Consider the following 14,509-nt stretch of genomic DNA (forward strand, 5'->3'; position numbering starts at 1 on the left):
CCAGGGAGTCTGGCAAGCTGCATGGGCAATAGTATGTGGACATGTTATATGTGAAAGGATGTCTATTTGGCTCGGGATCTCGCCCACTGGCATGCATGGAAACGCAGGATAAAAAACAATTCAGAGAGAAATCTGAGAATGCTACTCATAACAGCTCTGTAATTTTATTTGCTAGATAGATGGGGAGAAAATCCCATTAGATTAGGTAGTGGTGAGTAACCCCCCCCCCTTCTCCAATGTGCTAATAGACAGACACACAGACAGAGACACACACTCACTTTTTATCTCGACCACTAAATCGCACAGATTCACACACATGCATACACACTTCAAGTGAACCACTCCCTCAGTAGCTCACATCAACACACTAACACAAATACAGCAGTTTACAGACAACATCTTATCAAGAGCAGATGATTGCACAAATTCAACCTTTATTTTTTACTGTTTTATTCTACACATTACAAGAATACACTTAAATAGGTAAAAAGACAGAAATCCCTCACCATGATCATTACCTGTTGTTTACAAGGGTAAATTAGTACCGTGGGTGTGTGTGCCATCAAATTTCAAGCAACTTTTTTATTATTGCAACACATATGGGAAAAAAAAATAAAAGAGTTCATTAGCAAGTGAGCTGCATGTATTGGGCATGGCTCTTCTGATCAATAATGGTCTGTACAAACCACAATGGATATAGCCATTAGAATGCTACAGCAGTATATCCCAGGGGGTACATATTCCACAGTCTTTCCTCTAATAGGTTTTCAAATGCATTCCTTGTAAGTGCAACAACACATGCAGTATTTATTGCTCTTTGCTAAGTGCGACACCTTCATTATGTACCGTGTAACTACTTTGTATGATTATTATTGAAATGTTTTTATCCAAAGTTATTTGGATTAATGAATGAATGAACACAAAAGAGTTCATATCAAATAGATAATATATTATGTATCATGTGTATTTCTTCTGGTCATATAATTTCTGACAATATGGGTTCAAAGCTGTGAGAGGTAAATTGTGTGATGCAGCACATAGTCATTTCCCATTGCTGCACATGCACAGAGCTCGATACCAACCTGATTTACTCTTCCATTGATGTGTGCTGCAGAGAGTAATGATTATGTGCCAGAGTTAGTGCTAAATAGTATCTGACAAGGCATGGAAAGGTCTCTCTTGGAACAGTTGCACCCATGCTGGACACTGGCTGCTCCTGCCCTCGACTCAACACTGTAGACATCAAGAGTTCATACTGAACAGTCAATGCATGGTGTTGCGTAACATTGGGCCACCACTGGCTGGATGGAAACATGTTCCCTGTGCGCATGGCAAAACTATGTAAAGATATGTTAATCGGAGGATTTTTGTTTTGTTTGGATTAGGAGAACAATAATATAACTAATAAGATAACAATAATATAAAAATGAGATGTTGACATTATCTTCAAAAGTCTTCCTTAAAGTGACAATTAAAAATTGTGTATGTCTGGGAAACCGATAGCCCAACAACAAGCCTACTGACCACATGAAACAAACCACTGTTATTGTTGGCCTCACATTATTTCAATATATTCAAAGCAGGTTTAACTTTGACATGCAATAGAGCCTCAAAACATGATTTCATAAAATCATTGCGCATATGGTGAAACACGAACACGCACACATCCCTTCACCTTCCGTGGACAGACTATACGTATTATTCGGGTATTATTTGTAGTAATAGTAAAAGTAGTAGTAGTCGTGGTATATATAGTAGCAGAAGTAGTATTTTATCAAAAGCATGAGTGCGCCACCTGGTGATACAAAGGCGAAACTAGCTCGACTCAAACGTAAAGATGGTGGCCGCAAAATCGTAGCTCTCCTGAGTTTGGACTGTCAGGCTTTCTACCAGGTTGAGAGACCCGACCCTGTTCACCAATCATCGCCCAAAAACGTTACCAATTAAATGTTTTACGCAGGATGCAGTGGTTGTATAAGCTATGTTTGCGGTTTAGCACTGCCATTCATACTCAAAGAGACGGGACATACGAGCAGCCAGAGAGGAAGTGGTGCCTGGAAGAAAAGAGTCAGGGATTAAATACTTATGGTTGCGTTACTTAGTTACCGGGCAACGCCAAAGGACAAGATGGCGAAAACACAAAACTGTATTAAAACTATATGGAGGTCGTTCTTATACTAAAGTACAACGCAGACAGGATAAATTAGCAGTTATTTTCACACCAGTTTACTGTTGAAGCACAAAGCGTCTCGGCCAAGATGGAGGACGAAGAGACAGCGTTGGTAAGTGAACGTGTTTTAATGACAACGTTACAGCCACCTGGAGAATAACGTTAATATTACAACAATGTCGCAATGTAGCCGGCTAAAGGATACAGAGAAGTAGCCAACCTCCACCATAAATTAGGACCTTTCAAAGCGTCAGTTCATACTGATAAACAAGCTAAACACAGGGTTCATTTCACAGGGGTTATTTGCTACTAGCGTTAACTTATAGCTACTATCACTATCTTTAAACTCGTGAAAAAAGCAGTGTCTTCTCTCTGTTTTTCCGCAGACTTTGCTCAGGTACTATTGCTATGAAAAGTATTTCAATCACGCTGTGAACGCTGCAGCAGCTGCGCAGAGGAAATTCAGCAGTGCTCCTATCTACAGTTTTTTCCATGCATATGGGAACCTAATGCAAGGTAGGCTTGGAAACATCATGTAAAATAACAACAGCATGGGCGTTTCCTGGTTAGACGAGCGTCTCATTGTCATCTGTCATACATGCACTTATGTCTTTTTGATACTACAGATCAAATCCGAGAAGCCTCAGTAGAGTTGGAGACAATAAGAGATAGTCGAGACGTGTCTCTCTGCTCATTAATGGCCCTTGTTTATGCTGAGAAAAAGAAGACAAACCCAGGTAAGCCAGCACAGTCCTTCTCACAGATGTTTGCCAAAGGACCACACACACGTGGGTGATGATCTGATAATGAGTGTCTTTGTATTCACAGACAGAGAAGTCATTCAAGAACTCGATGCTAAGGTCAAAGAAGATCGTAAAAGTGCATCTCCCAAGAGTCTGTACTATGCTGGGATGTTTCTCTGGCTATTGGGGCGAAATGATAAGGCGAGGGAGTACACAGAGAGGATGATCAAACTCTCCAACGGCTCTAGAGAGGTGAGATTTGCATTTCTATTGCGTGTAGAAATGCATCAGTAATATTTTTTTCCCCATTTTTATGCAAAGCCTTGGAGTGTATGTGTTGCTATGCGTGTCATATCTTTGCACTTTTGTCAAATTTGGACTGATATTTGTTGTTCAGGGGATAATCCTAAAAGCCTGGATAGATGTGACATCTGGGAAAGACACCTATGCCAGAAAGGCTGGAAAATACTTCGACGAGGGACTGAAAGAGAAAGCAGATGTTTTTGCCCTGATGGGAAAGGTGAGATGGGAATTACAAATCCATATTGAAAATGTTACGATGCTATGATTTCCCATATTTCCTATGCCTTTTACAGCTTCTAATTGACTCTGTTTTATTTAGTGTGTCTCTTGCCATCACTGCGATTGGTGTATTTTAGTGTTTAGCTCAGTTATAATTTATCTTGCAGCTCTTTTGGACGGTACATTAATTGGATTATTCCTCTGTAACTTTGGAAATATTGCTTCCATTGTTGTTCCTTATAGGTTTGTTACCTTTAGACATTTAGATGTTTCACTCATATTAAAAAGTAAAGTAATAGTCATGTTTTGTACCAGCCTGTGTTGTATGATGACTAAGTGACGTGTGCTCTTTCCTAGGCACAATACTATGAATATCGTCAGAACTACTCCGGAGCATTGGAGATGGTTAACCAGGTCATTGTTAGTTTCCCTGGGTTCTTGCCTGCCCTCATCAAGAAGATGAAACTGTTGCTCAGCCTTCAAGACTGGGAGCAAACCACAGATGCAGCACACAGGTAATTGATGAGGTGGTTAGGAGGTTGCTCCCAAGTCATACACCGGCCGCATCTCTCATAGTGCAAGCTTGCCAGAGCTCTCTTCCCCAGAATCTTAAGGTTACAGTGTCTCTGGTGAGATCATAAAGCACAAGGGATGTAAGAAAAAAACACTGTCAGCCTTTCCTTAAAGCTCAGCATTCAAGTGCAAATGAAACACTAGTGTGATGCTTCAAACCAGGACATAATGATTGAGCCATTGTTTGTGCTTGTTACTCTGGACCTTGGCCAGTGTCAGGTCTTTGAGCCAAAGTGCAGAAGTCTTAACACAATTCCAAGGATTTGCTGCTTCAGCTTTGCTGAACAGGAGGAAGAGTGATTACTCAAGTTGTACCAAGTTTAGAGACTCTGTGGTGCCCTCAGTTGGAGGCTGTGAAGAGGAGGGGTGCAAACAGCATACAGTATACCTTACATCCTTTGACAGCCTTCACAGTTCCTTTTAGTTTTAATGTTATTTGTCTGGGAGCTCAACAACTGCTGCAGCAGTATCACCTATTCTATTACTATCAATCAAAGAAATCCAAGCTTATTAAGTCGAGGAGATGGACTTCATTCACAGCACCTTGTGTCATATTTCAGGCTTTTACAGAAGGATAAAAATAACCCGGAGGCACTACGGATGCTAGCTCTACATTCTTTATGTAGAGATGGAGATATTACAGAGGTAAAGTTCACATTATCACATTCTTTGAACTCATAGGTTTGCAGGAATCCAAATAAAATAGTAAATACTGGCATTTATGCTGGAGCTGTGGCAAAGTGCTGGTCACTTTACAGAAACTGTTTTTGTATCCCCCTTGGCAGTCAGTAAAGCAGCTTTCAAACCTCATCAGCAGCCTGGAGATCCTGGAACCACACAACCCAGAGCTGTTCTACAGGATGTCTCTGGCCTTCACCCGTGTTGTACGACAACTTTCAGTGTTCTCTATAAATCCTTAATTCTACACTTTTAGTCCTATTTACTTCTGAAGACTTTTTTTAACTTGCAAGAAATTTCTGCATTTTTTGTTTTTGTTTTTTGTGTCATAGTGTGGACGAAATGAGAAGCTGATTGAGCAGACGTTTAGGATGGTGGAAAGAGCCTTCTCTGTGGCATCGGGTGACTCTGATTTAGCCACAGAGTTGGGCTACCAGATGGTGCTTCAGGGCAGAATCAAGGATGCCATGAAGTGGTACAAGACTGCCATGACTTTGGATGAGACAAGTGTTTCTGCTTTGACTGGTATTTTTATGTTATTTTTTTATGTTGTCTAAATGACACGGACAGTCCAAACATACATCTTTTATTCCTGAGGATATAACTGTTTTTGTTGTTGTTTGTTTTGCAGGTATAATTCGCTGTCAGCTGATAGAGGGCCACCTTGAAGATGCAGAACAACAGTTGGAATTTCTCACAGAGATTCAACAGTCTATTGGAAAATCAGGGGTGAAGTCTTTTTATAAATGCTGACCAATGACAGCATGAAATGTCTTCAACTCTATTAAGAGTATCCTAGAGGAAGAGGCTTATGGTTTAGAATCATTAATGTGCTTTAAGACCTGTTTGAAAAGCATTAAGCAAAAGCACCTAGCAGGATAGGCAGCAGCTGCTCTTGTGGGTCTTCAGTATTTTCTCTTTGATCCAGCACACACGTAATATCTTTGCCAAGTTTTCTCTTCCTGTTTCCCCACCTCTAACTCTCTTCTTTTATCCAAACATTTTTGCTTTTCTTCTTCTTTTAGTTAATTTCTTCTTTTTTTCTCTCCACCCAATTAGGAGCTACTGTACCTCCGTGCTGTTCTGGCAGTGAAAAAGCACCGGCCCCAGGAAGAGGTGACCAATCTGTTGAATGATGCTGTGGACACACACTTCTCCAACCTGCAGGGTCTGCCTCTGGGAGTGGAGTACTTTGAGAAGCTGAACCCTGACTTCCTGTTGGAAATTGTCAAAGAGTATCTGGCTCTCTGTCCTGCTAAGGTACGACTGGCAGACTCATCAATGACAGTGTGTTCATTGGTCCTTAAAATGTGAATTCTGGGTTTTAAATTTGGGCTACGCAAACTTAATCCTTTTGTAATGAGACCCACCATAAAACAACTCTTACTGTTTTTGTTTCAGCCTCCATCCCAGGGCCAACCTCCTGCTCCTCAGCTGCAGCACTGTGCCACATTGTTGGATACTGTGGTCAAGATTGTGCCAGGTCTTCCTCAAGGGGTCTTCCTGCTCGCCAAAGTCAGATATCAGTCTGGTGAGCACTGCATGTGAAAAATATATATGGTTTCTTTTCTGCCCATACTGTTTTAAACTGCAGTGCTTCTGTGTTCCTTCAGGTGACGTTGACGCTGCTCAGAGCAGTCTACAACACTGTCTGGACCAGTGTCCTTCTCATGCAGACGCTCATCTGCTAATGGCACAGATCCATCTTCTGCAGGGTAACTTCACATTGTGTTCCCAGTCTCTTGAACTCTGCCTCAGCCATAACTTTGAGGTAAGATCACCATCAACATGGATAGTGTTATTGGCTGCTAAATGTTTATGAGACAGTGTGTGTTTTGGCTTTATTTGACTCAAGGCAAATGTGCAAATACATTGTAGCTCTGTCTCCTTTATCTGTAACATGTAGGAGCATGTCAGCTTGTCCTCAGTTAGGCATAGTGATACAGTTAAGGATGTAGGTGAAAGGAAGAAGAAAGTATGTGGTTAATATGTATCCAAAAAAGGGAACTGTGTCTGCTCAGTCTGTGTTGATAAGATATCAGTGTATATTGTATAATGTCAACAGTTAAAAACTGTTTGGTTATGTAGTCAAGTTTGGGCTTATTAAAAGCTCCATTGGTATGCATTGGTATAAATTATAGTGAAAGTCAGGTTAATACAGAATCAATATAATCAGTAACAGTTTACCTTGGTTGGGATGGTCAAAATTATTTTTGTGGTGAATGTTATTTACCACAAACTCAACCACAGGATTTTTACACGACCTGGACAATTTTGATATTGGTTAACTGCATATTCAAATGGGTCATGATTTCTTGTCCATTCAAGATCCGAGAACATCCGTTGTACCACCTGATCAAGGCTCAGGCTCAGAAGAAAATGGGTGAGCTGACGGAAGCCATTCAGACATTGCAGATGGCCATGAGTCTTCCAGGTGTCCGCAGAGCTGGATCCTCGTCCAAATCCAAGAACAAGAAGATTGAGCTCAGTCCTGCTGACTGTGTCTCTGTCTTCTTGGAGTTAGCTGAGGCCCTGTGGCTCAACGGAGAACAGGTAAAATCGTGAGTTTTGATGTAAGAAGGATTGTACATAATACTGTCCTGTTTAATTTGAAGCACTCCAGATATTGTCCTTTATGGTTTATGTAAAGTAGTGTTGTATTGTACTCTGCTATGAGTATTGTTTAAGCTTTTCCTCCCAGTAGTGTTGTTGGATTTGCACGTATGCCCGGCCTTAAAGGAAAAAATACAGTATAAACTTATGAATGGACTTAATATTTCAGCATGAAGCAGCAAAGGTGATGCAGGATACCATCAACGAGTTCTCGGGAACCCCAGAGGAGCTACGTGTCACCATTGCCAATGCAGACCTGGCCCTGCTGCGTGGTGACACCGAGCTGGCGCTGAGTATGCTCAGAAACATTACCCCTGAGCAGCCCTACTACATCCAAGCCAAGGAGAAAATGGGAGACATATATCTGAACCACAGGAAAGAGAAACGTCTGTATGCAAGCTGTTACAGGTGAGCAGTAAATTTGGATCCAAATGGACCAAAAAAAGCATACTGAAATCTTAAGAGTGATCTTGATGCAAGATAGTAGCCGAAACCTAATGCATTGTAAATGTAATGACAGTAATGGCTGAAACTTAATTAAATACATGACTCTTAGTGCACCAACATTTCATCCAGCAGAGTCTGTAGTAGGATTTAGAAGACCACAAACGTAAAGTAAATCAAATAAAAATTTAACTGAAGCCATTCATGCAGTAAAGAAGAAATGTGCACAGTTGCCTGCAGTCTTCTGCTGCTACTTGTATCAACAGCCGAGACGGAGTAAAGCATGACTGAACCTCAGACCAGCAGGGACAAACATTATGTCCTTACGCCATATGTGATGTGATATCTGTGTTTTCTCCAGAGAAATGGTGGAGAAGCTGCCCAGTCCTCACACATACCTCTTACTAGGTGATGCCTACATTAACATTCAAGAAGTAAGTGGGAGATGTGATTCATCTGTGTCTTTGAGATATGTTGTATCCCATATAAACTTCAAATTTGTGTGAATGTTGGCAAACTTAAAATGGTTTTAAAGGTGTTATATGCTTCAAGAGACTTCATAGAGATTATACATAGGGCAGTTATACAAATGTGTTTCAATATACTTCTCCATTCCTGTTTTTACCACTCATGTAAAGGACCCTTGCTGTTTTCTTATCTTTCCTTCTATTATGATGTGTTGGAGCTGTAATGAAGTCCATCATCAATGTCTTACTTTGAATGATTAGTGTCTAAAAGGAACACAGGACCTCCCTCTTCCAACCATTACCCTGCAGTTGAGAGCAGTATGATGAAACCAAATCATTTGGGGATGATTTTCTGCAAAATATAGAAAATGTACAAAGAAGGCTCCATGATGCTACTGTACGATGAGCCAGGAAAACATATAGTGATAAAGAGTTATCAAACAACACATTAAGTAAGCAAATCTACTTCTCCTCTTGGCAGAGTTAAAATGCATTCATTTGAATAATTTGGCCCACTGTCAGTAGTTTCCATGTGTCTTGGAAAGCCTGAAAAATTGTAGACTAATTTTCAAGTTGATAACTCAAATGTGAGCGGAAAAAGTTAAATGCCCTGGAAAACAACATCAAACAGCTATTTTTAGGATTAGACAAGAATCAAGTATAGTAATCCACAGGAGAGTACACATAGCAGCACACCATCTGTAAATTTAACAAATATAATAACAACTGTGAGCTACAGTGGAACACTGTGACACAGTATTTTATATAAAGGAGGAATTAATAGTGACCACACAATGTTTCACCCACAGGTGGAAGGGAAATAAGCATCAACCAGGCAATACTTAAGAAGTAATTTCAAAAAACAGTATTCTCTTTCATGCATAACCCAGGGAGGCAAACTGAGCCTCCCTAATGTCAAGCATGTTAACACACACTCTGGTTGTGATGTTTGGTAAGATGACGTCATTCAAACCTGAAATAGACCTTAACAAACTCAACCATCAGAAATCGTCTCTTTACGTAGCTCCTATTTTGAAGCACAAAAGTTTGTAAATAATGAAATACATTAAACCCCCTGAATAGTATTTACAAAAACTTCAAACCAACACCAAATTGCGACACCACTTACCGTGTGACGTGTTTATCCTCAGCCAGAGAAAGCCATTGAGGTTTATGAGCACGCTCTGAAGAAAAACCCCAAAGATGGTGCTTTAGCCAGCAAGATCGGAAAAGCCCTGGTCAAGACTCACAACTACGTCAAGGTTTGTGTTGTACACTCATTTAAAGGTAAACATGATTCACCCACAGAAAAAAAAACAGTGTTGACACAAAGCTGCTGTTACACAGGCAATAAATTACTATGAGGCGGCCCTGAAGACTGAGCAACAGAACTTCCTGCGCTATGACCTAGCTGAGCTGCTGATGAAGATGAAGCAATATGAGCGCTGTGAGAGAGTCCTGCATGAAGCCCTGGCCCATGAACCAGGTACTTAAGACGCCACAGTATTTCACACAGCGAACTCCTGACGTCAAACACCACGATAAAGAATAAGAGAATCTAGTCATGATGATAGTTTGTGCACAGATGTGATACTGATACTGCTCAAGTATAAACAGCTACACGCAACTAAAAAAAAAATGGTGTTTATACCAAACTGCTTTGAATTTGTAAAGCAAATCAAAACATCTTTTCACTATGTTTTAAATAAGGTATTTACTGATTATTTTTTAGCTGTTTATTGTTTTGTGCTGTTTCTAACATAACTTCTTCAAACCCACCCAGTAAATGAACTGCAGGCGCTCTCAGATGACTGCCGTTACCTGGTCCTGTTGGCAAAGATCCAAAATAAGGTTGACAAAAATGAGGAAGCTTTACTTTCCCTACAAAGAGTAAGTGTTTACAGTTATGTGGTCTGTTTTTAGTGAAAACTCTGAGTTTGTTAACCTTGAGATGAGGGAAACTCTGGATTTTCAGTTCCAGAAAGAGAGGTAGCTTAAACTCTGGGTCAGTTACCATATGAGTTTCTGTCCATCTCCTCCATCTTAAAAAGCAAGACATGCTGTTTGTTTTGTCATTGATTCAGTCTGTGTCAAAGCACATTAATTAGCACAGGTTTACTGTGTCACAATCAAAATCCTGGTTGGATATTAGTTTGTAACTCGGGACTATCTAAAGTTACCACTTTGATAAGCTGTCAGTTTGCCCTTACAGTCAAATAGTACACAGCATTCACCCTCAGCTCAGAATAAAACCTCTGCATGTCCTTTTTACAACTTTAATGGGTTTTTTTACAACGCTGTTACTCACATAAGACAGATGTCACTTTGTTATAGCAGTTCCACTAAAATGTTTATTGCACATCATGTGTAATCTCAGTCTAAATGGTAAAAATCTATGCAAAGCTTTAGACACGTAGGATAAATGAATAATTATTACTTAAAGTGTGAAAGATGGTCGCACTGATGGAACATCATTTCTATAATACTATATTTCTGAGTGAGCAGGATTGTGACGTATGAGTACAATTTTAAAGTTTTAAACAGGCTGCATGAAGTCTAAATTTATTTTAACTTACGGCTCTTTTTTAAAGATAAATGTGCACCGTCCACAAATACATGCATTAACAGCTCTGTGCCTACTGGATTGAAATGGAGGCTTTGCCTTTTATTTACATGCTGTCAGGGTGAATTGTAGTATCCGAGCTCCACTATTGGCTTTTTTTCATTCAGTGCACAAGAGCTTAACTAAGAGTGGATGTACGATCAGCTGTTCTGTTTCCCATCTCTAGGTTAGTCAACTCAGAGTTCAGGGCTAGGCTCAGTTTGTTAAACCTGCTTTTTGAAACAGGACCTTTGTAATCTTTTCACATTTTGTATCAAATATTTTGCAGCAAAATCTACTGGTCAGCCTAAAACAACGTCAAGTAGCATAAAGTAATGCAATCTATCTTGAATTTCAATATTCTTAATCTTGTTCCTACAGAATTGATAGGGATGATGCTTCTTATTGTTGTTTTATTCATAATGAGGTTGTGTTTTCGCTGCATATAGGCCCGGGATGTGCAGGCCAAGGTGCTGAAGCGGGTGCAGTTGGAGCAGCCTGACGCCGTCCCCATGCAGAAGCAGCTTGCTGCAGAGATCTGTGCTGAGATCGCTAAACACTACACAAGTCAGAGGGGCTATGAGAGAGCAGTCAAATTCTACAAAGAAGCTCTTGTGTATTGTGAGACGGATCGCAAGGTCAGTGCAGCTGAATCAAAAACGTCCTGTGTACTCACTGCAGCTGTGGTTAACAAGCACTGGCATCTTTTCTGGTCTGGTGCCTGTGTTTTTTTTTTTTAATTTGTGATCTTAGTTGTTCATTGACTTAAGTCTGATTTATCTACATTATTCCACCAGAAGTGTTGTCACATAAATTCAATTAAATTCATTCCCTGTGCCTAGGTGATGCTGGAGTTGGCACGGTTGTACCTTACTCTAGATGAGGTTGATGCGTGCCAGGAGCAGTGCAGCATCATTTTGAAGAATGACCAGTGCAACGAAGATGCAACTCTGGTTTGTTCTGGCTGTTTTTCACCACAGTTTTGATCATAAAATTAAAATAACTAATTTATAGATAATTATTTCTTCCGTATTTTTGTCCTTAGATGATGGCTGACATTATGTTCAGGAAGCAGGACTATGAACAGGCAGTTTTCCACTTTCAACAACTCCTGGAGCGCAAACCAGGTGCAAGACAGCCACGTTTAACATTTTCTTGCGGTGAATTCAAATGTGAATTGATGATTTGACCTTCTCTAAACGGAAAGCATAATAACTTACACCTGTTCCTTTCAGACAACTACCCAACACTGTCACGTCTTATTGACTTATTGAGGCGGGCCGGGAAGTTGGAAGAAGTTCCCAGATTTATTGATATGGCAGAAAAACATTCTTCCAGGACGAGGTTTGACCCTGGGTTCAACTACTGCAAAGGACTTTATCTTTGGTAAGTTTGGAAAAGCATTTTCTCGGAATTATAGCAACATCTGTTTTAAGATTTGTGACTTAACGTGTGCTTGCTGCTCAGGTTCACAGGAGAACCTAATGATGCCCTGCGACACTTTAACAAAGCACGGAAAGACAATGATTGGGGTCAAAACGCAGTGTATAACATGATTGAAATCTACCTAAACCCTGACAACGACACCATTGGAGGAGAAGTATTTGAGAATTTAGATGGTGAAATCGGGTGAGTGGCATTATGACTATACAGTATATGTTTTATTGTTGGAAAACCACCAGACTTCTAATGCTCACCTTTTGTCTCTCATCAGGAACTCCACAGAGAAGCAGGAGTCAGAGCAGGTCGCTGTGAGAACAGCCGAGAAGCTGCTGAAGGAGTTAAAGCCTCAGACACCGGGTGGACACACACAGCTCCGTATCCTGGAGAACTACTGCTTTCTGGCCACTAAGCAGAAGACCAATGTAGAGAAAGCCCTCAGTGTTTTCACAGAGATTGCAAACAATGAGGTAAGTAAACTCCAGATGGTGTGCATGAGTTACATCACTCTTGTGTAAATATACCCACACCAGGAGCTGTGCATTATTTCAGGCTCTCTCTTAATGTCAGTCATTCCATTTAGTTATAAACTGCATCAATCGGGCTGAATTTAAACAGAATATATACAGTTTATATCATTGATTGTACGGTAAATTTTACTTAATGTACTAAAGTGAAGTCTGTGTGTTTTGGTGTGAACAAATGGGGGGGGGGGTCTTGTGAGGTTTATCTTGTCTAACCAGGAATCTCTGGTTGAATTCAGAAAGACCACGTGCCGGCACTGTTGGCCATGGCGACCGCTTATATGATGCTAAAACAAACTCCTCGCGCCAGGAACCAGCTCAAACGCATAGCTAAGATGAACTGGAGCATTGTTGACGCCGACGAGTTTGAGAAGAGCTGGCTGCTCTTGGCAGACATCTACATCCATTCGGGGAAGTATGACATGGCTGGGGACCTCTTAAAGAGATGCCTCAATCATAACAAGGTCAGCCTGAAAATATTGTCACTGCTTGAATATTATGTGGTTAACAAGGCAGTCCCATTCACACAAAAACAGCTTTCCCCTTATTTGGGAGATTTGTGCTGCTTTCTAATGTAGTGGCCATCTTTTATGTACATTTCTTTGTGATAATAATTTCCATTTTTTCCACAGTCATGCTGTAAGGCTTATGAATATATGGGCTACATAATGGAAAAAGAACAGGCATTCCGTGATGCAGCACTCAACTATGAACTGGCTTGGAAATATGGAAATCGGACTAACCCAACGATTGGTATGTCATCCAAAATTACATGTCCAGTTCAATTTATAAGGAGACTGAGATATATTTCTAACATGTTGTGCTGGTTATTATTTCAGGATACAAGCTTGCCTTCAACTACTTAAAAGCAAAGAGGCATGTTGATGCCATAGACGTGTGTCATAAGGTGAGACACCTGTGGATGTTTACAGTTTGCAGTGAGAGAATAAATCTGTTCTTTCCCTGGAATTAATCGTTGCTTTTTGTCAACAGGTTCTGGTTGCTCATCCAAATTATCCAAGAATGAGAAAGGACATCCTGGACAAAGCTCGTGTAGCACTGAGATCTTAGTGTTGGAACTGTGTGTGAGTGTGAGAGAGAGAGTGAGAGATGAAGCCAGTACTTCTGTTGCTTTTATTGAATCCACTTTTATTGTTTGGCTTTTACTGTCAAGTTAAAAGAATGTGTGTTTTTTTTTTTGTTTTTTTTTATTATTTCTTTGGGAAAACCCCCTAAACACGTTGCTATGTACATTTTTTTTGAGTATATGAATAGTTGGGTGCTGGCAATCCTGAGGGAAATCACAGTGCAGAGGGGTTCAGACATGTGCAGACATTTTTTTTTCTTTCTTTCCTCACAAAGCCAAAAAAGCATAAAAGGATAGAAAATATGTGGATCTTGCAGAACAGCACTGTCTAAAACTCATAATTTAAGTTTTATTTTTCAGAAATTGAAACGTGCTCCCCTTCCTGTTAGACATCTGTTTATTTGAGACAGGACATATTCATATTGTATTTGATATAATTCCCTACTGTTCATAAAAATCAATATTGAAACGTTTTATCTTGTGGTGAATATCATCAGGATGCAGATAAATGCCTATATTTGTAATACTGAAAAGCTTATATTTCAAAATAAAACTATTAAGATCTGTCAAGGGGGCTGATTTGTTTTCTTTCTCACAGATTTGTTTCATGCATCAATAAGCATATGTGCCCCCCCCCCCCCCCCCC

The 14,509-nt window shown here is 40.2% G+C and overlaps 1 protein-coding gene across 1 annotated transcript; it reads left to right on the top strand.

Annotated features, from left to right (window-relative positions):
* The first annotated feature begins 2,119 nt into the window (after nucleotides 1-2,119).
* ttc21b (tetratricopeptide repeat domain 21B) lies at nucleotides 2,120-14,421 on the top strand. Its single transcript, XM_035676858.1, has 29 exons — nucleotides 2,120-2,282; nucleotides 2,557-2,686; nucleotides 2,797-2,907; nucleotides 2,999-3,165; nucleotides 3,311-3,433; nucleotides 3,793-3,950; nucleotides 4,569-4,653; nucleotides 4,794-4,892; nucleotides 5,019-5,211; nucleotides 5,318-5,415; nucleotides 5,746-5,946; nucleotides 6,088-6,217; nucleotides 6,300-6,457; nucleotides 7,015-7,239; nucleotides 7,469-7,707; nucleotides 8,105-8,177; nucleotides 9,362-9,472; nucleotides 9,558-9,696; nucleotides 9,994-10,100; nucleotides 11,262-11,450; nucleotides 11,655-11,765; nucleotides 11,858-11,939; nucleotides 12,048-12,198; nucleotides 12,280-12,441; nucleotides 12,527-12,722; nucleotides 13,016-13,240; nucleotides 13,409-13,529; nucleotides 13,616-13,683; nucleotides 13,770-14,421. The coding sequence occupies exons 1-29, from the start codon at nucleotides 2,259-2,261 to the stop codon at nucleotides 13,845-13,847; spliced, it is 3,954 nt and encodes a 1,317-aa protein (XP_035532751.1). The 5' UTR covers nucleotides 2,120-2,258; the 3' UTR covers nucleotides 13,848-14,421.
* The last annotated feature ends 88 nt before the right edge of the window (nucleotides 14,422-14,509 follow it).

This window comes from Morone saxatilis, unplaced genomic scaffold (assembly GCF_004916995.1).
Source record: "Morone saxatilis isolate NCDOM2014 unplaced genomic scaffold, NCSU_SB_2.0 Contig5, whole genome shotgun sequence".
Classification (NCBI taxonomy): Eukaryota; Metazoa; Chordata; class Actinopteri; family Moronidae; genus Morone; species Morone saxatilis.